This window comes from Lampetra planeri, chromosome 37 (assembly GCF_965212315.1).
Source record: "Lampetra planeri chromosome 37, kcLamPlan1.2.h2, whole genome shotgun sequence".
NCBI classification, from domain to species: Eukaryota; Metazoa; Chordata; class Hyperoartia; order Petromyzontiformes; family Petromyzontidae; genus Lampetra; species Lampetra planeri.
Window position 1 is genome coordinate 7,535,790 of NC_136143.1, and position 26,575 is coordinate 7,562,364.

Genomic DNA, 26,575 nt, shown 5'->3' on the forward strand with positions numbered 1-26,575 from the left:
TTCCACATCACACGCAACAGGCACGATTGAGGCTAGAGGCGATGTTTAAAAATTCAGTAGTTGCCTGCACCGCCGCTGCATTGCTAATACAAAGACATCTGCCCCAGCTTTAGGCCGAGCCTCACTTTTTTTATTGGAATATTTTTTAATGACGCGCAACTCCTTCGGAACGGTGATTTTATATTTCAGAAACACCCAACTCACGCCCGAGCCTCCACGTGCATTGCCTCGCGTGCATTGCCTCGCGTGCATTGCCTCGCGAGAAGGGGTCGCTCGCGCACGGACCCGGCCGCGTGAGGACGCTTTTGCTGAGCTCGTGAACATTTTCGGGTGCCAGATATGTTTCACATCTTGACCAAAAGTTCACTTAACGTCCGAAGGAGACGTGCCAAAATTTTCTCTGGCTCGCTCGGATGACAAGTCGGGCAAATTGAAGGCGAAAGCGTTCGGCGGCTGTCTTGGCACGAATCAGCCCCCCCTGGTGCACTGTGCATTCTCATCGGTGGGAAACGTCTCCTGTTGTCGGTGGAATAGTTTGATCAAAACAGGCAGTCCAAGCGCACGCGCGCGCGTACACGTGCGCGCAAAAAAAAGAGCAAACCCGAAAACGGGGCTTTGTCTTTAAAATCATTTTATTACAAGATCTCTAAATCTGTTCTCTTTACATTAAGACAGTTTTGGTTCTTGAGGCTGAATGTTTGTACAACCGAGGAGGTTTTTCTTTTTTAAGATTGTATAGAAAGGTACAGAGATACAGACAGAGGCTGGCAGCATTGGCTGAGTTGAGACCTGAGCTCTGGTGCCAAAGCTGGCGAGTCATGGCTAACAAAAGCTGTAACTGCTTGTGCGCGGAGGGGAGGGGGGTCGAGAGGGTTGGGGGGGGGGTCAGGGGGGCGACGGGAGGTCAGACAAGGGGGGGGGGGGGTCTCGCGTCTCGTTCCCCAGAGCTTCCACAAGCGCGCGTCACATTCTGCCACAAAAGAAAACAAAAAAAATCCCAAATAACTGAAATAAAACCAGACCCAAGGCGGTGCAGTGGTCAGCTTGGGCCTGAGCCAATCTCTCACCCACTGGGTCATTCCAACACGGGGGTCAGCGTGTGACCCCCACAAGTCTGATTTTAACACGGCACCCATGGCAACAGACGTGGCGGGCTCTTACCGTTTATAGGATCTTAAATATAGCATGGGCGCTCATGAAATAAACAAAACAAAAAACACTTGCTTGACAGAGCAGTGTCTATCACAATCAGGGACGCACATATTTCCTCTGATTTGTCATTGTTATGAATACGTGACATTATTATATTAACAGATGGGCTCGAGGTGCAGCTGCCTGGGCGAGCGGCCCTTTCCATGGCTTCAGAGCAATAACCTCCTCTGCAAAAAGATTAAAGTCGCGGTGAAGAGAAAGACGGGAAGCAGTATCAGAATATAAATATTTAAAACCTTTCACATTTAAACCAATTCAAATGAAAGTCGGCTTGGCATTATATTGGCAAAATTGTACATTTTGGCTTTTTTTTGCCAGAATTTCTCGTCCACGTGTTCCGTGTTATTTATTTATAAACTGAAAACAAGTTCCAGTGAGGTCCTCATTAAAAATTCCCTTTGTAACATCGCATCACGCTTGGTGATCTTTGAAAATATGGCTCAATGGGTTGTGCTAACACCAGAGGTTGTCCCAACGTGCTGTCGTGCTGGCAAGAGCTGCTGCCCCTTGGTGTTTAAAGAGTAACTTTTAAAGAGTAAATTAATTACAAAACATTAATAACGAGCTACGCAGTCCTCACTATAACCCACTCAACCGCACATTGAGACTCGGGATCCAGCCGATCAACGTTCAACATCGGAGATCAAAACCAATCGGTACTGACAAAAACAGCGAAGAGGAACAAGCCAATCGACTCGCTGCACGTGACGGGGGAACACGTGTGGTGGGTTTCCGTGACGCGGCCACAAGCTGGTACCAAAGGCCCCTGGTGCCGAGACGCGCTCGCTCGATCTCTCTCCAGCTTGAGCGACGTCACCCTCTTGGGCAGCTTAAAGAGTTGCGCATTACAAAACAAAACGTCGACGGCAGGCGATTCTCGAGTTCCCTTTTACTGGACAGCGCTCGTTTGGCGGCGACGACCACGATGCCAGAGCGACAGCACGCGGTTGGTGCTCCAGCACCCTCTGGACGCCACGTGCACACACCTGCGCCTAAAAGCCAACGTTCCCTCCTCGTCCTCCTTCGCGACATCTCCCAAGAAGCAGAACCGTATTTGCAGACGACACACTCTGCTCGTTCTCCATACGCACGCAATATATTTATATAGATTTTTGTTTTTTTTTTTGGGGGGGGGGGAGCCACAAAAATAAGTTTCGCCAGCCTGCCTCGTTCACCGCCGGCAATTCCGTCACACGGTCGTGATGAGGGCGACCGAGCAGCAGCAGCAGCAGCCGAAATTCATCCTCGGCCCCCAAACCTGGAAATTGCATAAATCAAGTTTGCAGCGAGGGCCTTTTTCTTTGCTCCCAACATTTGTTTACCCGCACCACCGGTCCGAATCTACAGCCAAGGCCGCCGCCGCCAGAGGTTTGAGAGCGGTTCGTTAAAATGCCAGCGTGGTGGATTGGTGGGACTTAAGAAAGAAAAAAAAACGTATTTCTCCACCGAAGAGTAAGTTGCGGGTGGCCTAAACGCCTGGGGACCGGGCCGGGCCCTGCACGGATGCTGCTCAATCGTCGTCGCCCTCGCCGTACCCGTCCAGGCCTCGGAGCGCAGGAGACAACAACAACAACAAAAACGCGCCGCGTTTGCAGCGGGGAGCGTGTTTCCCCCCTCGACGCTTGTTTTTGTGGCATGGAATTGAGGTTTCAATTTGTTTTTCTATCTCTCTCTCTCTCTCTTTACGAGGCATTAAGCCACTACGCGATTGGTACTTCACAATCACACATGGCTTCGTTAAATTGCAGCCGTGTACAAATTACCTGCGCTGCCCAAGCGCCTTGCCGAGCCGCCACCAGCGTCTCCCAGGGGCAGGAGGCCGGAGCGACCCTGCAAACGCGGACGGTTTTGCGGGCACGTGCTGCCCCCCCCCCACCCCGACCCCGACCGAGGGCCTCACTGCAGCGAGATGAGGGGGGGGGGGGTGCCGGCCGGCCGGCCCACTGACCGGCCCCTGCCTGCTAGGGTTTACCCTGTCGCTGCCAATCCCTGCCGCATCACAGCCAGCATCACGCGCATTTTGGGTTAGTGTGTTCCTCTCATATATATTCTTTTTTTTTACTCTAAAAGGTAGCGGGGGAGGGCATTGCAATGATTATTGCTCGGTTAAAACAGCGTCTGGTTGGGAGTGTTCACGTCACACAAGGTTCCCAACCCCATGGGGCCGTGACGCTCCCGAGTTTAAACTCCACAATGCGAGCGTGTCTTAATCTTTCAACGTATATACATTGCAGTGAGGTTACAGTGGTCTTTTGGAACTTATGAGCATTTATACCAGCCTTCTACAACGATCGTGGTAAACACAACACAATTCATGTTCGTTTCACCATTGGAGCAAAGCAAAGACCGATCAACAAATTACAATTCACCCATTTGTGGTCTTCACGAGCACCGGGGCACGTGGTTCTTCCCCCACCACCCCCGCGCGCGACAGGAAATGCCCAGTGCCGTTTTGCTTCTCTAGCGGCCGGTGGCGAGAGGTGGGAGCGACTATTCACGTGGCGGGCGGGAGGGGGGTGGGGGGATGAGGTGGTGGGCGCGCGGGACAAAGAGATCAGGGGTTGACTAATTGTCAACAAACTACACCCGAGCCAAACACAGCGTGCGCACAGCAGCCCCACGTGCACCCCGGGGGTGAACGGTGCGGAGGAGCGGGGCACGGAGAAGAAGGGAGTGACGCAGAGACCCGAGAGACGTGGAGTGAGACACGTGGAGTGAGACACGTGGAGTGAGACATGTGGAGAGTGATAGACGTGGAGTGAGACACGTGGAGTGAGACACGTGGAGTGTGTGACGTGGAGTGTGTGACGTGGAGTGAGAGGCGTGAGAGTGAGAGACGCTGAGAGAGACAGCGAGTTAGACAGAATGAGAGGCATGGAGTGAGAGACATGGAGTGAGACACGTGGAGTGAGACACGTGGAGTGAGAGACGTGGAGTGAGACAGGTGGAGTGAGACAGGTGGAGTGAGAGACGTGGAGAGAGAGACGTGGAGTGAAACACGTGGAGTGAGAGACGTGGAGTGAGACACGTGGAGTGAGACACGTGGAGTGAGAGACGTGGAGTGAGAGACGTGGAGTGAGACACGTGGAGTGTGACACGTGGAGTGAGAGACGTGAGAGTGAGAGACGTGGAGTGAGACACGTGGAGTGAGACACGTGGAGTGTGTGACGTGGAGTGAGAGACGTGGGAGTGAGAGACACTGAGAGAGACAGCGAGTTAGACAGAATGAGAGGCATGGAGTGAGAGACGTGGAGTGAGAGACGTGGAGTGAGAGGCATGGAGTGAGACACGTGGAGTGAGACACGTGGAGTGTGTGACGTGGAGTGAGAGACACGGAGAGAGACAGCGAGTTAGACAGAGTGAGAGGCATGGAGTGAGACACGTGGAGTGAGAGACGTGGAGTGAGGCACGTGGAGTGAGACACGTGGAGCGAGAGACATGGAGTGAGACACGTGGAGTGAGACACGTGGAGTGAGACACGTGGAGTGAGACACGTGGAGTGTGTGACGTGGAGTGAGAGACACGGAGAGAGACAGCGAGTTAGACAGAGTGAGAGGCATGGAGTGAGAGACAGACAGGAGGGTAACATGGATGAGTGAAGAGACACGGAGGAGCGTGCACCCACACTCTGTTGACACCATGCCATCACTAATGCAAGGGACGGTGGATATACCCAAATTATATTAATGGAGTCGACCATCGGTCGATCCACAATAACGTGTGGGGGGGGTCGATTACCACAGCGTTGTGCGGGCAGTAGGTGGGGGGGGGGTACAAACGGGGTCCGAGTACCCCATCCTCACTCGCCAGCGCCAACTGCAGCCGCCCCATCACCAAGTCACGCTTTCGCCGTAGTGGCTTCACGACAATTGCTCACCGAACCCAACCAAAGCCACCGCCGTCGCTGGGATTCACGGCGCTGCCAATGCAGGCGATGATTGTTCTCGACTGGGGCGATCCAGTGGCTCACCCCACCCCCACCCCCGACTAAACATTCGGCAAGGATTGAGGGCTGAATGTGCTACAGCACGTGCGCGTGCGTGCGCGTGCGTGCGGCTTCCGCAGATTTCTATCGGACAGGTGTCTCGCGCGCACCATCCCCAGTAATTACGGATCTCACCCAGGGAGTGCGTGGGGTGGGCGCGGAGCGGGGGAGCCACTCCACAGAATTAGAGAGGAGGGAGGAGCAGGAGGATGATGGAGGGAGGATAGATGGAGGGATGTACGTTGGGGGGGGCTCCACCAATCGGGGGTGGTTCCCCCTCCCTCCCCCGGCTGTCGTCTTCCCCCATGTGACGTGAACCGCAGGGAGAGCCCCCCTCCCCCACCATCAGCCGCTGTGTCGCCTCATCGGCCCCCCATTTATATGCAAACGAGGCGTCCGCTCTCTCGCTTGTAAATTAGCCACTGTACCGAGCGGCTCCGCTCCGTCTGCTCCGCGCCGGTGGGGGTTGTGGAGGGAGCCGTGCAAGCGACTCGCGGGTGGCCCCCCGTACGCAAATAGGGGGGGGGGGTCACGGTGGAGGGGGGGGGGGGTCACGGTGGGGGGGGGGGGTCACGGTGGGGGTGTCCCGGCCCAACCACGGTCCTCGTGGGGAGAGGTGGGGGGGGTGGTGGTGGACAACGCAGTGCCGACCGTTGCTCGTCCATCACTCACGGCGTACAGCGGCAGACGGACGAGTCCGAATCACCGAGCACCTCGCCCACCCAACCACCACCACCAACAACAACAACCAACCACCACCACCACCAACAACCACAACAACCTGCACACGGCTCTCTTCGTGGACGCGACTCACAGCGCCGGGGCCGTGCTGGTGGGAGGAGAAGGAGGGGAGGGGGGTGACCTGGCACTTATTATTTTTCGAAACTTTGGAGAGTGGAACCTCTGGAGATCACTGATCGACGCGCACGGAGGGGGTGGTGCATCATCACCATCACCGCCGCCACGTGCGAGTCCACGTGGAAGTTTTGGTTTCTGCTCGCCCGCGTGCTCCCTCGCCAGCATTCACTTGCAAGCCCGGTCGTTCACGAGCCCCGGGTGGAGGTTTTGAATGTTATTGTTGAAATACATAATGGCCACCCCGTTCTTTTTTTGTTTGCGATTCACTCTGAACCCCCCCCCCCCCATATCCTCGAACACCGCATGCCCCACACCACCGGTGACCCCAGGCGTTCGCTCACATTGCCAGGGCATTTCGTGTGTTCGGGTACCGTCAAGTTCCTAAAAGACGCGCCACTACCACCCCCGTGTCGCCACCCTTCCCCTAACCAAGCTGAGTCCGTCCACGCTAACCCAGCGAAGCGCGTTCACTGGGGTTGTCGCGGTTGCCACCGACTTCTCTCTCTCTCCTCTCTCCTGCTGCTGCTGCTTACCCCTGCGTCTCCTCATTCCTCCTCCTGGCGGCGATTTCCAGTTCAGACGGCGTGTATCGCCTCTCTCCGTGCCACACAATCTGACTCAACGCCGAGCTGAACGCAAGACGTCTCGGGGTGAAAGAAGCCCTGAGCCTGCCCCGTCTCCTTCCTTACCCGGTCCCACTCCTTGCCCCACCTGGGCCCTCCCACTCGCTTGCCCCATGCGGTACCCCAATTCCTGTTGTTTCGCTGCCCATGCGGCACCTCCTACGCCCAGCCACCACTCCTCCTTCAAGACTCTTTCTTCACGCTCTGTACAAATCCAACAGTGCCTGAACACATCCCCCCCCCGCGTCCTCCGTTCACATCACGCCGAACCGACAGATTTTTTCGGAGGTGAACATCCACCTGGGAGGAGCGGGAATTTCGTGTTTTCGTTGTTTGTTGTCGATCACATTTGGAGCGATGCGACAATCTCTGGCCTGTGAGTGGATGCCCGCCTAATTAGTAGCAGTCGTAGCAGTGGTTTGTGTGTGTGGTGTTTCTTTTGTGGAGACAATTTACAGAGCGGGCGTATTTGGGCTCCTTAAAGCGTTGCGGCGTTTGCGGTGCTTTTTTCAATGTTTTGGGGATGAGCTTTGGGACGCGTGGAGGCCGTGACATTGAGCTGCGGCCCAGGCATCGGGTTGCGTTGTACAGGGTTCGGGTTGGGGTTTGGCACGTCCGCTATAAAGAACTTCTTCTAGAGCTCATCGGATTCCTCCGGCCCAAATAGAGATTCTGCCGATTCTAGATTGGTGTTTGTAAACGCAGTGCCCAACACCACCCCTGCAGTCCGTCATGCGAAGTGACCCCCGTGAGACGGGGGGGAGTGAGTGATTGTTTTGCCTTTGTGGCTGGGCGCTTTGTGGTCGAACGCGTCTAACCCAACGTGCGTGGCGCGTCTATTGGGGACGTGACGGTAAGACCGGACACACTGTGGCCCCAACACCCTGCTTGGTATAGTAATATGTTTTTACCCTTTCAAATGGTACAAAAACTGACACCTTTATACAAGGCATCATGTTTGCAATAACCACAACACAAGCAGTCAAAATGCAAACAAAAAAAAACAACTCTGATGATGATAATGATATGCACTGTCCTTGAAGTTGATTGGTCCACACCCGAGACAGCTTTTCTTAGAGCCTAGTCTCCATTGGTGTTGGACCAGATGACGCCAAAAGGGTAAAACCTATTACTATATTTTGCCACTGGTAAAGGAGGTCTCATAGTGTAAAGAACCCTGCTTGGTCACTGCCCCCCACGACACCCCCACCACGTTGCTCGTGAAGCTGGGAGTTCTCGAACGAGCGCTCGCTTCTTGAGGATTCTGGCTGCATGAAACCGCGGCCACGTGACCTCCCCTCATCCTCCTCCACTGCCCGGCACCACCTCATTCACCACCCACATCATCAACATCAACAACAGCAGCAGCAGAAGCAGCACCATCGTCGGTTACAACGCAACATCGCTCGTCCGCTGCACGCGTGCATGTCACTGGCTCGTACAACAACGCGTTCTGGAGACGCACTGGCCCACGTGCGCGAATGCCATGGCCCGTCGAGATTGACCCGTTTCAAAGAGGGCCAACTCCATGATTTTGAGAGAGAGGGTGTGGGGTAGGGTGAGAACTTCTCAATTTTGCGCCAATTCATAAATATTTCTCATCGCTTCGTTCTGCGAGTGAGGAGGCTGTGACGGTTGCGAGCGCGCGCGTTCCACGTCGCGATGGAGCGAAGGGGCCACGCGGCAATTGTCGAGAGTGGGGCCAAAGTCACGGCGATTGGTGGTGTGTGGGGTGAGGGGGGCCGTGAGAGGCTGACGCTCCTGTCCGGTCGCGGGGAAGACGCGTCCGCGGGAGAGGGGGCGCCCAGAGCCGCGCGTGTACAAGACGAGAGACAGAGAGAGACACCACAGGCAGCCTCGAGCGTCGCGACACCGATCATTCGCGTGGTCACACACGACCGTCGTCGTCATCATCATCATCACCATCGCGTGGGGCCCCCGTCTGTTCAAGCGTCAAACGGATAGGGGAGAGTGGTGGCGCTGAACCATGACAAACGCCGCCACCACCACCATGGCCACCACCATGGCCACCACGGGGTCAAAAAAGCTTTTCTCGGGCCGAGGAGGCCCGGCAACACAACGCGCGGGGGCAGGGGGGGTGAGGGCCCCCATCGGGCCCGCAAATGAACCTGCCACTATTTTGGTTTGCTTCGTTACAACGCCCCCTTAAACTTAGCGCATTCGTTATATATATACCCTTTGTGGTTTGTTTTTTTTGTACACACGCAGTTACAGCTTTGAAAACGCAAAACATTTTTTTTCAAAAAATAATTGTAAAACAAAAAAAGTAATGTTTCGTTGTTATTGTACAATACAACACCTGGGTTTTTTTGTTTTGTTTTAAACTCGTGCGAAACATTTCAGCAAATGTAGATTATTATTTTTCTTCTTCCGTTGAGGTGACCCAGAGGCATTTTTGAAGTGTGCTTTAGCAAAAGTTGAACGTGGTTAAAGCGTTATAAAAAAGTGTGATCGGCTCCGTTATTCTTATTGGTTTTACATTCTGTGTTCCCCTGATATGTTCTATGGCTAGGTAAGGTACTGTGAATAAAAACTTGAATGTGTATCTCTTGTGTGTGTGTGTTGTGTAACAGACAAAAACAATGAACGAAGCAGAAAATTTTAAAATAAAAACCTCCACACAGAACGAACCGTGCAATAAATACATTCACTGATAGCAAAAAAAAAACCCGAAGGAAACGTGAGGAGAAAAATAATGTGAAATAAAAACTAAATTCCGAGAGTAATCGATGAAAACACTGTTTTCGCGTGGTTCTGGCCTGAACATGAAAGAAAAAAAGGTCACGGCGTTTATGTCGGTTAGTGAGAGTGCTACCACTTTTCTTTTAAAAAATACACTGTAAACTTTTTTTTGGTTCTTATAAAAATGAGGTTTCGATTTCAAAAAAATAAAACTTTGGTTCAAAAAATTCACCCATGGTTTTGGACAGAAGCTGCTAAACAGTTTTGAAGTTTGAGCTGGGTTATGTAACACTGAGAAATATTTCATCTTAAAACGTTAAAGAGAACTACGTAAAATTTTAAACCCTCCCCCCCCCAAACCCTCACCCCGCCACCATAACTCTTATCATAAAAAGTACGTACACAATAATAAGGACTAGTGTTATTTTCTTCCCTCTCGTTTTGTTTCTCTACTCTAGATCCCTGCAGAAGACTTCAGCGAGCTGCAATACTGCATTTCAAAAAAAATGTCTTGAGCCCACAAAGTCGTACAAATCCCTGCATCGTGTTAATCGAGACGCCGCGGCGTGGCGAAGGGTCGGCAGGGTGGCACGGGTGTGTGGCACCGAGTCACCGGCGCTCAGCAACAACACCGACACGCTCAACACACAAAGCACACGCGGCACAACACCGAGACACAAACCACGCTCAACACAAAGCACACGCGGTCTCAACACAATTCATGAGCAAAACAAAACTGAGACACCCACCACGCTCAACACACAATCCACACGCAGCACAATACCGAAACACAAACCACGCTCAACACAAACCACGCTCAACACAAACCACACGCAACACAACAGAGATACAGACCACACTCTCGTCACAATAGAAACACAAACCACACGAAACACAACACAGACAAATAATACGACAAATATTATAACACCGAGACAGAAACACGCCAAACAAAAACGCTCATTGACAAACCCCACTTGGCCACAACCACCACGCTCAGCACCACACCAGAGACAATTCGCACTCGACACAATCCACACTGAACCCAGCGATGCAATGCAAGCAGTCTGTCCCCCCTTTGGCTGGACACTCGTTTGAGTTAAATTTTTTCTAATTACAAGCTAACAACTGTAACGAAGGCGGTTAAAACAACAGGAGATGTGTTTACCCTACTTGTAATATTATATACACGTTATCAATTTACAATATGGCAAGTTTAATTTAATTGTTAGTCTATGGTCCGTGATTCGTTTGCTCCTTAATACGACCGATATCTCTACATACCATTTTTTGTACGATTTAACGGAATCCGATTCAACATTCTGTAACGTCTGGTGTCTATATTGCTTGTGACACGGTTACATTTAAAACACACAATACTCAAAACGCCAAAAAGTTCAAGGCCTCTTTAGTGTCAGGGCAACACCTTGTACATCCACTGGCAGCGGCACGTGAGGAGAGAGCGATTCGCTTGCGAGGTCGTGCGCAACTGAGCGGCAGGCATTCGAAGACAACAACACGGGGGACAAAAAAAAAAGCTAATATAATCGTGTAGACTGCTCTCCGCTGCACACATTTAAGACATGAAAAGCTTAAGATCTGAGGTAGAGTTTGTTTTCATTTTGTTTAAAAAAAAAAAAGCTTATCGGTATAACAGCCTATCTTTCTCGCAAGTTCTTTGACGGCAATGGCTAAAATGAAAAGTGACAATGAGACGCAAACTAAAACGAACTCCTTAAACGTTATTCCTGTAAACAGCTGGACAACTTTGCAGCTGAATTTAGCTGCCAGAGTTAAAGCTGACATTTTATTACAAAATATGACTCTCAATATTTTTTTCTCTTCTTCTAAAATACCTCATCACACCCTGTTTGTATAATGCCCTCCAACGAAGAGTTTTGGTTCATTTGTTTTTAAATTATTTTTTAGGTTTTTTTCTCTCTCTTTCTCTTTAAAGCAAACGTCGGCAGCGGTCTGCTACCTCAATGACGGCGTCACGACCCAATACCCTGGCCCCAGCCCAAGGCGCGGAGTATAAACCGCCACCCGAAATCTGCGGATAAAAAAGAAAAAAATGCGTCGATAACGCAAAATCTGCGTTAAAGGGGGGGGGGGGATCCCGCCCGCAAGCACCAAGATTTGGCAGTGAGGAGCGCGCTTAGCTTCGGAGGTCTGGCCACACCAGCCCGTGGCGGCGGTGGCGGGCGGGCGAGCTCCAGAGTTTGTGGGGGCGGCGGTGGCGGGGGGGGGGGGTACGACTGCATTGCCTCGCTGGGAAGAACGGCGGAACCGTTCCCACACACGCACGAACAACGCACGGATAACAACACGCACGGACGACACACGCACGCACAAACGACACACGCCAACACCCCGCGCTCGGTGCACACAGCCGGCAACTCTCCTCCCCGCCGTTCGGAAAGGTAAGTGTTGTATTGTTTGGAAAGGGTTTAAAGCAGCTGGTGTGCTTGCGATGGGTCAGGTGTGGGCTTTGGAATAAAGGGGAAGGGGAGAAAGGGGAACTTAATAGAAAACAACAAAAAATATCATTAAGAATAATTATTTAACAAAAAAATTAAAATCATAGGAGAGTGTTGAGGGTGAGTGAGAGAGACGGAGACAGACAGAGAGAGAGAGAGAGCAGAGGACCCATAACGTTATACGCCAACAAAACGTACTGCATTACTAAGCAGCTATCCAACATAAGTGCTGTGCAAGAACCATGCTACTGTCAAGACAACACCACAGACACCGCGCCGGCTGTCACCGCTACCAAAAAACAGACACAGAACAAAGCTAATACGCGCGCAAAAAACCAGGTACGTACAAACGAGGAAAAGCATGCTAAAATATACACCTTCGTTATTATCCTTCGCAATTTTTACATCCTTATCATGAGCCTGCCATCACTGCTTTGATCCACAGGCGTTTTGGTCAACAGTTGATAATTGTTGTTATTAATAATAGTTTTTTTTTCTTTTCAAATCTTCTTCCTCTAAGTGACTATACAGACATTAGGACATTGATTTAAAAAAAAAATGAACTGCAAACTAGAACAGGTTTTCGTCACTTTCGCCACAGAAAATAATGATCATGGTAGGCGCCAATTTTGGCGTTGGCTTGCGCAGCCAGTGCTGATGTTGAACACGACACAGTTTTAACTGTAACCGAAACATCGTTCCCCTATTTAGGAAAACATTTCTCGACAAACATTTTTTTTGTACACATTTCAATTTAACCAGTGAACATACGTTCTTTAGAGTCCTGTGGACAAACATTAGGAATATTTCACCTTTTGTTTTGTAGAAATTCAAAACGTCTTGATATTACCGTTTGCAAAGAGCGAGAGTATCCTATATATATACTTTTTACATCGCAATGTTCACTGAATTTTTTTGCAGTCAATGATTTTACGCCCCCTCCCCCCGATTGCGAGGAAGCGAGCGAGCGAGCGGAGGACGAGAAAGGGTCTGGGGGGTCCTCGAGTGTCTCGTTATGACATCAGCCGCTGCGTGTCCCGTGGGACGGCCTTCGTTGCTCGGGAGCCGGGGCCACGCTTGCACCAAAATGCCTTGTGCCCGCCACGCATGTTACACTGCACACGTATAAATATATGTATACCTGCATACATATATTCACAGACGTACAGCATGTGTTCAAGGGTTTATAGACGTCACCTCGAGCCTTCTGCTCGCAAAGCGTATATTATAGAAATAATTTTGCATATAATTAGTATGTTTATATGTTAGGGCGTGCGTGTATATATCTACACACACACACACACACAATTTTTCAGTGCTGTGCAACGTCATATTAATTTCCAATTCAAACCTTTATAAAGTGGCATTTATGATTCATGTACAAAAGCCATTTGGCCAAAACGAATGTTGGTGGCAAGTGCTTTTTTTTCTGCGTGCATCTATCAGGACCAACGCTGCAAATAAGGTGGTGGTGGTGGTCAGCACCACAAACTCGGCCACCACCTTTGTCTGCCAGGTGCCGATGTTCGATTGCACAGCACCAGGAAAAGTTAACCGGAGGGAGCCCCCCCCCCCCCCCCCCAGGTCAGGCTTAAGATTCCAATTGCAACAGGAATTGTGCAAGGGCAGGGAAATGGAAGCTAGGTGGCCGGAGTCATGGCGCAGCGAGTGAGCCACTCCACATTCATCTGTGTGCAAAGACAAATATCCCCACCCCTTTACAGATTAAATCTTGACTTTACAGATTGTTGGTACAAGTGCTGTTATCAAGCATCTATAAAGGCGGGCACGGCACACGAGGTGGGGGGTCGGTGGCCAGCACCACGTTCGGCCACCTATGTCTCTCTGGTACGATGTTTACGCGTCGTACTGGGTACTCATTTGAGGCTGAGTCGAACTACGGGAGGCCAAGGATCGGTTCAAATATTCGTTATTGGTGTTGGCCGTTGAGTGTTTGCACACGCGTGCGTTCATGCGCGCGCGCGGATAGGGGAGATGCTTTGCAAGGGAAAAGCATGGCCCGAGTTCACTCTACGTATGCATTCACCTGGGGGACAAACGTTCCTGTACGCTCGTGTACAGTACACGGGTAGGCTCACGTAAACGTGTGTGCGTCTTTACCATGATCATTATTTCTGCTGTATAGCCACTCTTCCCTCCTGCATTTTAAATTAGTTTACAAGTCACATACACTTACACAGAGTGCCTGTCAAAGAGTCAATGTAGGGCCTCCAATCATATAAATATATATACCGTATACCATTCGTAACAGAGATTAAACAGATAAGACAAAAAAAAACCTCACTACGTCACAGGTAGTGTAAGCTGTTCCCGTTTTTTGTTATTTTTCTTTTTAAAGCCTGCAAAAAGGAATGTGCAAAGAAAAAAAAAAGACAGATTCAATTCATTGGTCAAAATCGAGAGGACACGGTGAGGGTTGGCGATACCGGCACAAAGCTTCGGGAAGCCCCGCCGGCGGGCGCCCGCACAGTCTGCTGCGGCGCCGCGCCTCGGGCAAAGCGGGGCAAGTTTTCGTTTTTTTCTTTCTCTCTTCCCGTTTTTCAAAGACGATCCGACCCCTCGCGTCGGTTGACCCTGTCAGCCACTGGTCCCATGCAAACCACCGGCCATTAAACAACAACAAAAAATACCTCTTTGTTTTGTTCCTTTTTGTTTTTTAAAGAGTGGCATTGTATCGCCTCCTGCCTGAGTTGCGGGGGTCGTGTGTGCGAGAGAGGGCGAGCGATGCCATGGAACGGCGGCTGGAGGTGGTGGCGTGTGAGTTGGCGGCGTGTGAGTTGGCGGGTGAGCTGGCGGGTGAGCTGGCGGGTGAGCTGGCGGGTGAGCTGGGGCTGCGCGCACGATGACCGTACACACCCGTTGGTTGGCGCACGCCTCACGTGGCGATGACTTCGATTGGTTCAGACGGCAACCAAGACCCTCCACCTACCCACCCCCACCACCCCCTCGAGCCTTAATGACATCTCCCGATATGCGAGCCGTTCGCTCAGGGCGATCTTTTAGACAAATCGACATCACTAAAATTAATTAACCGTTTTCGTAAAACGAAAATGCACCAAGCCCAATTATGACAGCCCAACACCTGTAAAATGATAACCTTTAACATGTTACTTTAAAATGGACGTACACTCATATTAAAAAAAATAACGCATATAAAAACCATCGTAAATTTTGGTCCATGGATTTCTTAAAATCAGGTTATAGGTGCTACTGACGCAGTGTCACGAGGTTAAATCTGTTCCAGCGGCAACGCCGACGACAAACGGACGGTTAATCGAAAACCCTACAAACTGCGGATGCCCGCTCGCCAGCTCACAGACTCGGCCCGATGCCAACGCGCCGGGCTCACCGGCTAGCTCGCTCACCTCCACGCGCCGGCGACCACAGGGAAGGGGGGGGGGGTCCAGAAAGGGAGAGAGCGGGGGGGGGGGCCTCACATGGCCTGCCCGGCGCTGTGCATCTTCATGTGGCTGATGAGGTTGCGCTGCTGCGCGAACTTCCCGCCGCAGAGCTGGCACTCGTAGGGCTTCTCGCCCGAGTGGATGCGCATGTGCTCCGTGAGGCGGTACTGGCGCGTGAAGCGCATGCCGCACTCCTCGCACGCGAATGGCTTGAGGCCCAGGTGGCTGCGCATGTGGCGCGTCATGGTGCCGCGCTGCGTGAACTTCTTGCCGCAGATGGCGCAGGGGTACGGCCGCGTGAGCCAGTGCGTCTTCTCGTGCTGCCGCAGTGTCGCCGCGTCCTTGTAGGCGCGGTCGCACGCCATGCAGCGGTACGGCCGCGCCTCCGCCGAGTCGTCGGCGCAGCCCGCGTCGAGACCGCCGGGCCCCCCGCCGCCGCCTCCCCCGCACGCCGAGGGAGGGCCGCCGCCGCCCCTGCCGCCTCCCGCGCAGCCGCTGCTGCCGTCGTCGTCGTCGTCGCCGCCGCAGCCGCCGCCGCCTCCTCCGCCGCCTCCGCCGCCGGCCTCGCGCTGGTAGAGCTCCTCCTCGGTGTGCGTGTCGACGTGCGCGTTCAGCTGCTCCGAGCTGGGGAAGCCCTTGCCGCAGGGGATGCACACGTAGAGGTTGTCGCCGCCGAAGGCGTCGGGCTCGCCGTAGGCGGCCGCGTGCCGGTGGTGGTGGTTGCAGTGGGCGTAGCGCTCGAGCCCGGGCTCCGAGCCGCCGCTGCCCGTGTCGCTCATCCCGCTCTCGTCGTTCAGGCTGCGGTTATCGTCGTCGTCGTCCTCCTCCATGGTGGCGACACCGAGGAGCGAGCGTGTCGTCTGGTAGAGCCCCGTGCCGCCGCCGCCGCCGCCTCCACCGCCGTCGGACTTTGAGCTTCCCGAATAGACGACGACGCCGTTGCTTGGCGGCACGGGCACCTCGTCGTCATCGCCGGACGCCCCGGCCCAAGAGTTCGGAGGGGTCTTGTGGTCGCCCTGAGCTGATGGCCCGTGATGCAGGTCCTGTGTGAGAAGCGTATTTACACACACGCACGTACACACAAATACAAAGCTAAAGATCCCCTATATAGCCTTCAACAGACTGTCGTGACAAGTGCGCGAACCTTTTAAGGCCGGTTAGGGCACACGACAAGAGAGGTTGACCAGCACCACGCCCAGCTTCCTTTGTCTCCCCAATGCTTATATTTACACACGCAACCAGGTACTCATTTATGGCTCAGTCGACTTAGGGGAGGCCCAGGGCCAGTTCGGATATTCATCACCCAGAAATGCGCACACCCAGTGCTCGTGCAGAGGGCTGGACAGCATCGCCGGGGAGAGTGAGCTGGCCTCATAGGAGATGTGGGGGCCCGACATTAATGTAGGACAAAACATTTAATTCACAAGCCTATGTTTTTGCAGAAGGGGCAGGGTCTGGGGGAGGGGAGAGAGACAGGACACCATGGAATTTGACAGAGAAGGTCCAGGATGTACGAATATTTTCTCCGAGTGAAAATTGTGGGTAAACAAAGATTAAATCTGACCGCTGGCCTGGAGCTGTGAGAGCAAAAGAGCGTACGTGCACACAAAATGCACCCGTGTCCCTGCCCCGGGAAACGCCGGCGATATTCTTTTCTTAACCTCGTTGCGAGTTCCGCCCCAGGCGCTCACCTGATCCTTCCGGTCGCACGGCCGCTCAGCCGGCTCCTGCTTGAGCCAGCTCGTGTTGAGAGGCAGCGGCAGCCCGTCTGCGGCGCCGCTGGAGACGGGCAGCTTACTTCCGCCGCCTCCGTTGCCGCCGCCGCCGAGCGGGGATGGCGCCGTCCGTCGGATGAGGCCCAGGCAGGCCTCCGCCTCGCCTAGTGCCGAGCCGCGGCCCTCGTAGCCGTCGGCGCCGGAGGGGGCGGGCGTCGGCGAGTGCAGTCGGTCCGCGTGCTCCGCACCGCCGCCGCAGGACGAGCGGGAGTCGCGAATCGGACTCTTCTTGGAGAGGTCGAGGCCCACGAGCTGGCTCCGCTCGCTCGACGAGACGCCGCCGCCGGCGCCGCCGCCGCTGCCACCGCCGCTGCCACCGCCGCGCAGGTCGAGCCCCGCGTCGTCCGGAGCCACACGCGATGGGAAATATTCGCCGACGCCGGAGCCCAGGGTGTGCAGCTCCCCGACGCGCTGCAGCTCCCCGACGCGCGGAACTTCCCGGCTGCGGAAGACGACCCGGAGAGAGCGGCACTTCAGGACAGGGCCCACGCAACGCGCACGCAAACCTGGCCCATGGGCGCAGGCAACCGAGCAGCATTTTGTTTGACTGCCCGTACCCTGCTCACGCGACTTCTCCCCGAGCTTTGCTGCTTAAGTTTTGCTGGAAAAACCAAGTCCCTGTGGTCCACAGCTGGATGAGCCCTTATAAAGTTATTTCATTTATACTTGGCAAAACAGACCCTTTGCTATTTATTACCGCTGGATGGCTTTTTATATTTTTTTAGTCGAGACGTCGGCATGAATGCAGCCTCTCTACGAATTCCGCCGTAGTGATCAAAGGTCAACGTTGTCATCGCTTTCTGAATTTTAGAAAAGAGAACTCAATAGAATATTAACATCTTAAATCCAATATCCCGTGGATCGTCCTTAACAGCAACTAAGTCTTATATCAGCAAGGTGTGGGGCCAGACAAATCACTGCCAATAGGCAGCTCAACCACAACAACCGTAAGATACACAAACGCCACGGGACACAAGCTGAAGGCGCAGCGGTGGGTCGCCGTTGCTTCTGGGAATCGTGGTTTTCGAGAGACTTCCCGTGGACGGGGAGAATTGTTTTGCTTTTGCGAACGCGCGCAGGCAACCCACACCCATTCGTGTTTTCACCACAAGTCGCCGAAGCAACGCACCCCTACGCGTGACTCGCGCGCGAAAACACCCGCGCACGTGTTAGTGCGAGGTTGCCATGGTGCCACCAGTGGTACCGACACGGGCACGAGAACAACAGTGTCCAGCTGCCATCGCATCTCCCAGCGTGCCCCCCCCCACCCTGTCCGCCACCGCCGACACTATATTCTGGTGTCAGATAATCGACAGGCTTTGTCCGATTCGCACCCGAGTGGAGACGGTTTGTAAACATGGACCAAAGGGGGAAGGGGGCGGAAGGGCACGTTTTGCGAAAGCTGCGACATTTGGAACTCTGCCCGTGGCCGGGTCCAGCCTCGCTCGTCCGACGACAAAAAAAATGCGGGTTCAGATCTTTACGTTTCCCCTTCCCCGCTTTCCGACGTCAACCGCAGACATCTCGTTTTCTCTTCCGACAGAAAGCCACCCGCAACCTCCGATTAGCACGGTTGGCAACGTACGGTGTGAAAGAAGTTAAACGTATGTACCCCCCCCCACCACCCAATTTCCAAGAAACGATAAAACTTAAAATGTACACACTCACACCACCACTCAGTCTGAAAGCCTTGAGGCCACCTCAGAGAACATTCACAGAAAGCACGTCTGCCGAATGGACGCGTAATGAAACAAACAAGGCGACGGCCACAATATCTGTGCCTATTGTAAACGTAAACGTTCGCTAAGTTCAGCTTAATCTTTCAAGATACAAGAAGAGTCTCTCTCCACACACGAGGCTGTTATGACAACACTGCCCCGTCCCCCATTCTGCTACAACTGGTTAACCCTGCACCAGGCTCTCTGCGGTATGCGAGTAAAAAAGAAAATGACCCGATGCGTCTTGTCAACGCTTATCTGCAAAGGCATGCGACTTCACTGTCATGAAGCCGACACGAGCACGAGATGGGCAATTGACACCAACTCCCCCCATAGCCTCCCCCAGATGCACGTATACCAACGCGGACGTGTGCAACGTCCATTTATTTGCCCAGAAAAGCCTCACCGAGACACCAAAACGTTTCTGGGATGGTTCGGACAATTCCATTAATGAGTGCTTGGCACGTGGCAGGAAACGGGAGAGAATCCGGAGAAAACCCAAGTGTACGAAGGAGGAGGGCGACACTTAAAACCTCCAGGTGGATTGATAAAAGACCCCATTTGTTGTGTAGGCCGCCTCGCAGCGCAAGGCTACAACACCTGGTGTATTCCCAGTCACTCTCCCATTCAAGTACCAAACCAGGCTCGCATGCGCTTGCTTGGCTTCTGAGGTCCGATGGGTTTGGGGCATTCATAATGAGTTGGTGGTATATTATTATTATTATCATTATGCAATCTTGATTTGAAGCTTTCGTGACTGCAGGAATCTATACTCTGTGCTTCTTTCGGTAAAGTCACGTAGATAGAAAATAAATATCTACGTGACTTTACCGAAAGAACCAAAGAGTATTATTATGCATTAACAGCATCATAAAAAGACACAAGTCTGAACAAAATATTAAAACAGTTTAAATTAAAAAAACGGCCAAAAACCTTCACGTGAGATTACTCGGCTCAACATGATACAAACCAGGAAACGAATCGGTGTCCACGTATTTTTTTTTCTTTTAAGTTAGCGAAGTGCGCCCTTCTCCACACCCCACCGAAGAAGACCGCACGAGGTGGGAGGCGGAGGGGGGCAAGCGCCACACTCGCCCAACTGGCTTTCCCTCCTCCCTAGAGCTTGCGCTGCCTGCCCGCACACCTCACCATAACCTCACCAGGTGCTCACCGTCAGCCGACTTGACCTAGGGGAGGCGGTTCCCCAGACCAGGTGAAACCCCAACTTGCCACTTGATGTGCGTCGCTGGGAGTTTATTGCCGTATATTGCCCGCAGCAGCAGCGACACTCAGCATTCATGCAGCCGCAAGCACGCACGCACAGGCACGCATGCACAGGCTCACACACAGGCGCACACCCACACGCAGAGCGACGTTGGCAGCCCTCACGTCGAACGAGCTCGCACGGGCATCACCTACAGGCAACTGGGGGTCTCTCTCCCCAAAGAGATGTGAATGTAACAGCAGCGTCATTGCACTGGCTGCAACTCCAGGATCACTTGGGACTGCCTGGACCATGTGGTCCTGTGCCGATTCCCTGAGCAATAACTTGAGGAGTTAATGTATTTGCCGCAGCACCGGAATGAATGGGATATGCCAACGCTCGGCTCCGTATGCATCACTCTTCATTGAGAAGGGGCAATAGCGGCGGTGGCTGGGAGCATAATTCTTGGGCTATACCCAGAGCATGGATGGGTATGGGACTGCTGAAGTTTAATCTGATAATATGATAACATCTATCGCCAGCACACACACACTTAAGCACGTGTGGTAATACACACGGACTAGAACAAAAAGGCACACAAACACAAGCTCACACACACACACAAAGGTTTGTCACTAGCAGCCAAATCTAGGACCCTTTCTTGCTGTTTGTTGTTGTAACGTTCTTACCCGCCCCTACTGGACATCTGTGAAAAAAAGCTTTAGAGCTCATCGGATTCCTCCAGTATAAATATTGATTCTGTCAACGTTGCCGCATCTGACAAAGACCCCGTTTCCTGCTACACCTCCATGAGCTACACGCCAGGTCTCGGTGAATCGCTCCGAGCTCTAGGAAACAAGACGCCCTCTCACTGTTATGCGCGCTCGACCACTGACCCTGCAAAGCTCTCCCCTCTGGCAGCAGTCCCCCCCCCCCAGCCTGCCAAGCTGGCGTCAGTCTCCAACATCACGAGCTTCTTTGGAAAAAATCCTATCGGGTTTCTCTTTCCTACCTCGGGGCATTGGCAGTTACGACTGCAGGTCCTGTCTCGCCGCCTGTGACGATCGGGGCAAATACTGCCACAAGCTCTCCTCCCGAGTCGCATTTGTTGCAAGAGGCACTGCTGCAGCGCCCGCATCCGGAGCCTGGCCCAATCATCTAACAATGCCGCCGCCATGTGTCCCAAGGTCACCCACGAGCAGACCCTTGCTGTGGCTCCTGCCCCCTCGATCGGCCTTCTGGCCTCCGCTCGCAGCCGGCCGATTTTTGAAGAATCTCCAACTGGACCCTGTGCCGAGGGAGATCCCAAAGTGTTGCAGGCCACCTCAGGGGTTAGACCCTTTGACCCCGTCTAACAAGGAGGTTTAGAATCTTCTCCCCCCCCACTCACCAACGCTGGTAGATAACCGCCTTCATGTCTTTCACTAGCACTCTCTGAGGCTTCTTCTGCACTCTTGAGAATTGGCCCTCCTACTCTTCTTCTTCCCATTCATCAGTTTCCTTGCACTCTCCCTGGGCCCTCAGACTCCTCAGGCGAGGGGCTGTGGGCCCTCCTCTGACCGTGGTTCTCACCACCACAGGTCGCTTTCTGTTGAGTGGCCGCCGAGTGCCGGCCCCGGACCGCTCCTTTCGAGCGGCCGCCCTCGCAGAGGTTCTCTGCCCGTACTTCGGAGCACCGTGGCTCTGACCGACGCCACCGTCCCCGTCGCCACTGTCAGTGTCGTCCTGTAATTTCTCCGTGGCTTCGTGGGCGCCAAATTTTCAGCTTTGCACGAGCACTCTCAAGCAGACAGGGCCATTGCATCAGACGCATTCTCCCATTGCGCGTCCGTGCCCCAGGCGGTGGAGGCCTTTAGAGAGACACTCGGCACTCTTGTTACGCGCACGGCCATGCCCAGGACTCGCTACCTGTTCCACGAAAGAGAGCGCGCGTGAGCGCTCCCTCTGCTCCGCGGCTGGGGTCGTCACCGAATCTAACTTTACTCACCTAAACTCAGCTCGCAAAATTACTGAAGGCCTTAGCCTATGTGCAGAAGCTACACTAAACTCTGGGCACCCGGCCCAGAGAAAACTAAAACACTAAAGAAATGGTGTGGGGGGGGGGGGGAATCATATGGTGCAGTACGGGGGGTTTCCACCCTCCCCTACCACCCCGCGTTTATTAACTTAATATAATATGGATACAAGTTTTGTGGGTGTCCGTGACAGGATGTTGTTCATCTGTATAGAGTCGCAGTGCGTCGGCGACCACCATTAAAATAACCTAACACACACACACGTCACTCTCGTACACTCGCATACGTACATACATACGTACGTACACACACTCACACTCTCACATGCACACAACAAAAGTCATCTATATAGCCCTCTATGCCACTGTTGGAGCAAGTGCTGTTCGCGAGCATCTATTAAGGCCACCAGGGCATGAGGGGGGCGGTTGGGGCAGCACCGCACGCCCGGCTGCCTTCGTCTAAAAAAATTGTCATTTACACACACAAGGAACTCATTTAAGGCTGAGTCAACCCAAGTGAGGCCCGGTTTATCAGTACACTCACCGCACAACAACCGCTCTTCACCACTAAGTAGTGGTGACGTCACCACAGTGCTTGTGCCAGGCTAAGTGCACCTTGAGGCCACGTGAAGTGTCGACGGCTCACTGCTGACAGGTCACAGGACCGACCCAGGTATTATGAGTTGACTAAGATGACTGGCAGATGCACCGTCTTGTGCTCCCTACTGTGCCAATAGAGAGTGCGCACAAATACAAAGAGCCCCCTTGTAGCCTGAACAAACTGTTGCGGAAAGTGCTCGTAGCGAGCACCTATGAAGGTTGGCATGGCACAACAGGGGGTGTGGGTGGCCAGCATCACGTCCGACCGCCTTTGTCTCCCCAATGGCGATGTTTACACACTGCCCTGGGGACTCATTTGAGGCCGAGTCTACCTAGGGGATGCCCAGTTCAGATATTCGGTAACCGATGTTGGCCGTGAGCGGGAATCCAACTCGGGTCGCCGGCCTCCGCAGCCAAGCGCGCGCTAACCGCTGCGTCCGCAACTCACAAGACGGGCACGCGCACGTTCACGCGCGCGTTCACGCGCACGTTCACGCGCGCGTTCACGTGCACGTTCACGGGCACGCGCACGTTCACGAGCACGTGCGCGCTCGCAGACACTCGCCCCGCCCACACAGCGCCAGGGGTGGCTGCGGCGTTCGCCCATTGGCTGAAGCGCTGCTCTCCAAGGCCGTTGCCAGGCAACGGCGCCACCGCTGCCGCCGTCGCCGCCACTGAAGCTGCACCGTGCGCCCCTCCCCCCCACCCCTCAGTGACGTGGGCCAAGGCCGCCGCACTCACCGCGGGGTGGGGCCACAGGCAGGGGTCACAGGGGGTGCTGCTGTACAAGTTCAAGGGTCATCGGCATGGCAACCAGGTCCACCGACTGCCCACCATTTCTGCGCCACGTGGAAGGGCTTTTCGGGGCGAGCGCGCTGCCCCTGCGAGACGGGGGGGGGGGGGGGGGGCGGTGAAACCGTGCGTCGTTCTTTAATCGACGATCAAATTAACGTCGTTAACGTCGAGCTCCTTGGAGTCTGTGCGATGTGCACTCGAGCAGTAAATGTCTCGGTGCTGCGTCCCGGTCTAACTCACAGCTTGAATTATGCTGGTAGGAACCTGGTTACACCAGCCCACAGGATTATTGTGTTCGTCGTGCAGGGAGAGGCTGGGTGGGGAGGGACTGGTCACCCCGTGGTGCCCTTATAAAACTCAACGTTTAACCTACTCACGCCGGCTTGTGCCCGCCCTCAGTCGGGCATATTTGCGGAATACACCACGCCGCCGTTGACCCTGGCCATTGACCGAGCAACCCAACGTTCCTACCAGCTCCCTCCGCAGGAATGTGTTAAACTGTATCTAGCACCGTTTGAGACTAGGCTCGAAAGAAAGCTGTCTCTGGTGTGGACCAATCAGTTGCAAAGACAATGCATATATTATCAAGAGTGTGTTTTTTGTTTGCATTTTGACCACAAGTATATGTGGTTAATGCAGGCATGATTCCTTGTAAAAGGTTCCAGTTTGGTGTTTTAACATCTTAACACAGCTGTTTTGTTGCCAGAAAAAAGTGGAAAACCTATTCGTATGCGTTTGGGTTCTTCACCAACGTTGCCATTGTAGGCACGCAGCAATACACTTGACCATTCAGTACACCTGTAACTTAACACAGCCAATGCACACGTGGTGGAAGTGTACGCAACGACCTTGACAGTGATATCCTACTTCTTCGCCAGCTATCCTTCAAGGGCCTCACTCATCAACATATGAACTCTATATTGCCCCCTCTGAAGCGATTACAGATACGCGCGAGTGGCTCTCCCCTCTTGCCTGCCGGATAAATACCCCTCTAGGGTCGTTCTCTGCCGAAGAATTAAGAGCAAAAAGCTCCATCTTTAGTTGTTGTATTACTATGATGGCGGCGTTGTGCAGTCACCGGTGAGCAGCGGAGGCCGTCAAGCTCGCCGCACTCAAGAAGCCTCTTCTATAATCTCGGGCGGGAGCCGGGGATTGGAGGCTCTGGAGGTTCTCCGTGGTGCTGGCTCAATGCTGCTCCGACACGGGCCACGGGGCGATAACCCCCTGAGAGCCACCCGGCCACCTCAGCAATCAGCTTGGCTCTTAATTATGCGCCCCATTCACGGCGGTGACGGTGGCCGGGCGTGCTAAGCCGACCACGAACTCGCATGGACGAGCGGCTGCCAAACCCCCTCCCACGCTAAGTCGCCGTCGATTTCCTCTTGCAGGTGTTTTTGTGCGCGCGAGGTTACGTCAGGGCGCCGGGGAATGCGTCAACACAGGGCCCACAGAAGGGCAAAGGTCATAACACAAGGTCACCGATACCCACATCGGGGAGGGCATGACGACTCCGCGTGTTGACAATGCATTCAGCCTCTTGGGTTTTTTCGGTAAAGTCACGTAGGTAAAAAAAAAAATCATGATATAATAATAATAAATTAAAATAACTAAATAAAATCACGACGTTTTGGAGGCAAACACAAGCTTCCTTCATCAGGTGTAAAAAAGGCACAGCAAAATAACTGTAGTGAGAGTTATTTGTGATGGGACATTTGTTATTTAGGGTAAGAGGAGGAATTATACATTCAGTCGTCAATTCAAATCGGTTCGTGCGCTCTCCGTACACGTGATTTGAATCACACGTGTGTGTGCGTGAGAATTGATTACTTAGGAATTATACAAATTATACGTTGTTACGTTTATGCTCATGGCGTGAACAAATCTGCACAAACGAGACAAAATCATTACATGCCTGACAAACACCCACCGCATCGCGACGTATGGGCGTGACGATACAAGTAAGCTCAGAGATATTTGCTACACGATCATTAATGCAATTGGACAAACATCCCAACGCAGGGACCTCCTGAAACAGAGTATTAAAACTCAATTGGGGCATTACTATTGTAATGACAGCGTGATTATAAATAGTTAGAATGTAAAAACTCAACTGAAACTATTTTTTTATTTTACCAGCTAAAGCTCTTTTTCAGAAGCGACCTGGCCACAAATGTATCGTGTGGACATTTATAGCAGCCAAATGTGGAGAAGAAAAACGGAGGGCCTGGACAAAAATCCATGTGACCGCGGGGAGAACATGCAAACTCCAAATATACAGCAGGCATCAGGTTCGGAATCGAACCCACAACCTCCTGTATACCAGGCGAGGAAGTTAACATCTCGCCACCGTGGCTGTCGACCAGGGGTTCTTAACCTTTACCGCACGATAAAAATGTATTATGTAAATAAATACATAACTTTGATGAAACAAAGTAGTTGTACTGACGTGCCCGTGCTTAATTTGTTTCGATGGTTTACCTTCAAAAAAATCTGGCCATGTCTCGCACCTCGAGAAAGGGCATCTCTCGCACCCCCCAGGGGGGGGGGGGGTGTGAACCCCAGGTGAAGAACCACTGCTCTCGACTCTAGTCACGTGGAATAGTATTACCACAACCGCACTTCCTCTCCACCAACTCAATGGAATTTCACAGCGCTCGTCTCTCGTCTGTTCGTCCGCGTGCTTCAGAAGCGACGAATGGCGGGGCAGTATCTGCAGTCACGCACTTTATATTTTATTTTAATACATTTCTTTGATGCAAAAGTGTGATTGTTTGACTTTTTTTTTTAGATCGACACTGCTGTGTAATCGTTTTAAAACATGTTTGCCGATTAAACTACTTTTTTTCAGAAATTATAAGTTTAAATGATTTCTGTCCTGTGATTTAAAGCTCTCCCATGTAAAACAGTGGTGCCTCTCAGTCAACTCTCAATGGATTCTGAATGAAATACACCTGCATGATATAGCTATTACATCACCCACATGCATACCCCAAGCACCTGCCTTCCCATCTGTTAAAAATACCTAAATACCTACTCATCTGCCGACCAACCGACCCACCCACCTACCAACCAAACTACCGATCAACATAATTACATTCGTAACAATACACATTTAATGTACTTACAAGTGCATAGGCGTATGCCAGCATGTGTAACACAACTGAACTCCGCACCTCCCATTAGCAC

General features: G+C 52.8%; 1 protein-coding gene across 1 annotated transcript in view; it reads right to left on the reverse strand.

Annotated features, from left to right (window-relative positions):
- Positions 1 to 15,315: 15,315 nt before the first annotated feature.
- Positions 15,316 to 26,575, reverse strand: part of HIC1 (HIC ZBTB transcriptional repressor 1) — an 83,401-nt gene continuing 72,141 nt past the window's right edge. The window contains exons 3-6 of the mRNA XM_078611603.1: positions 23,429 to 23,475; positions 23,043 to 23,330; positions 16,975 to 17,500; positions 15,316 to 16,326 (exon numbers count right to left, since the gene is read on the reverse strand). Coding sequence (XP_078467729.1) covers positions 15,316 to 16,326; positions 16,975 to 17,500; positions 23,043 to 23,330; positions 23,429 to 23,475 — 1,872 coding nt within the window. The remainder of the gene's footprint in view (positions 16,327 to 16,974; positions 17,501 to 23,042; positions 23,331 to 23,428; positions 23,476 to 26,575) is intronic.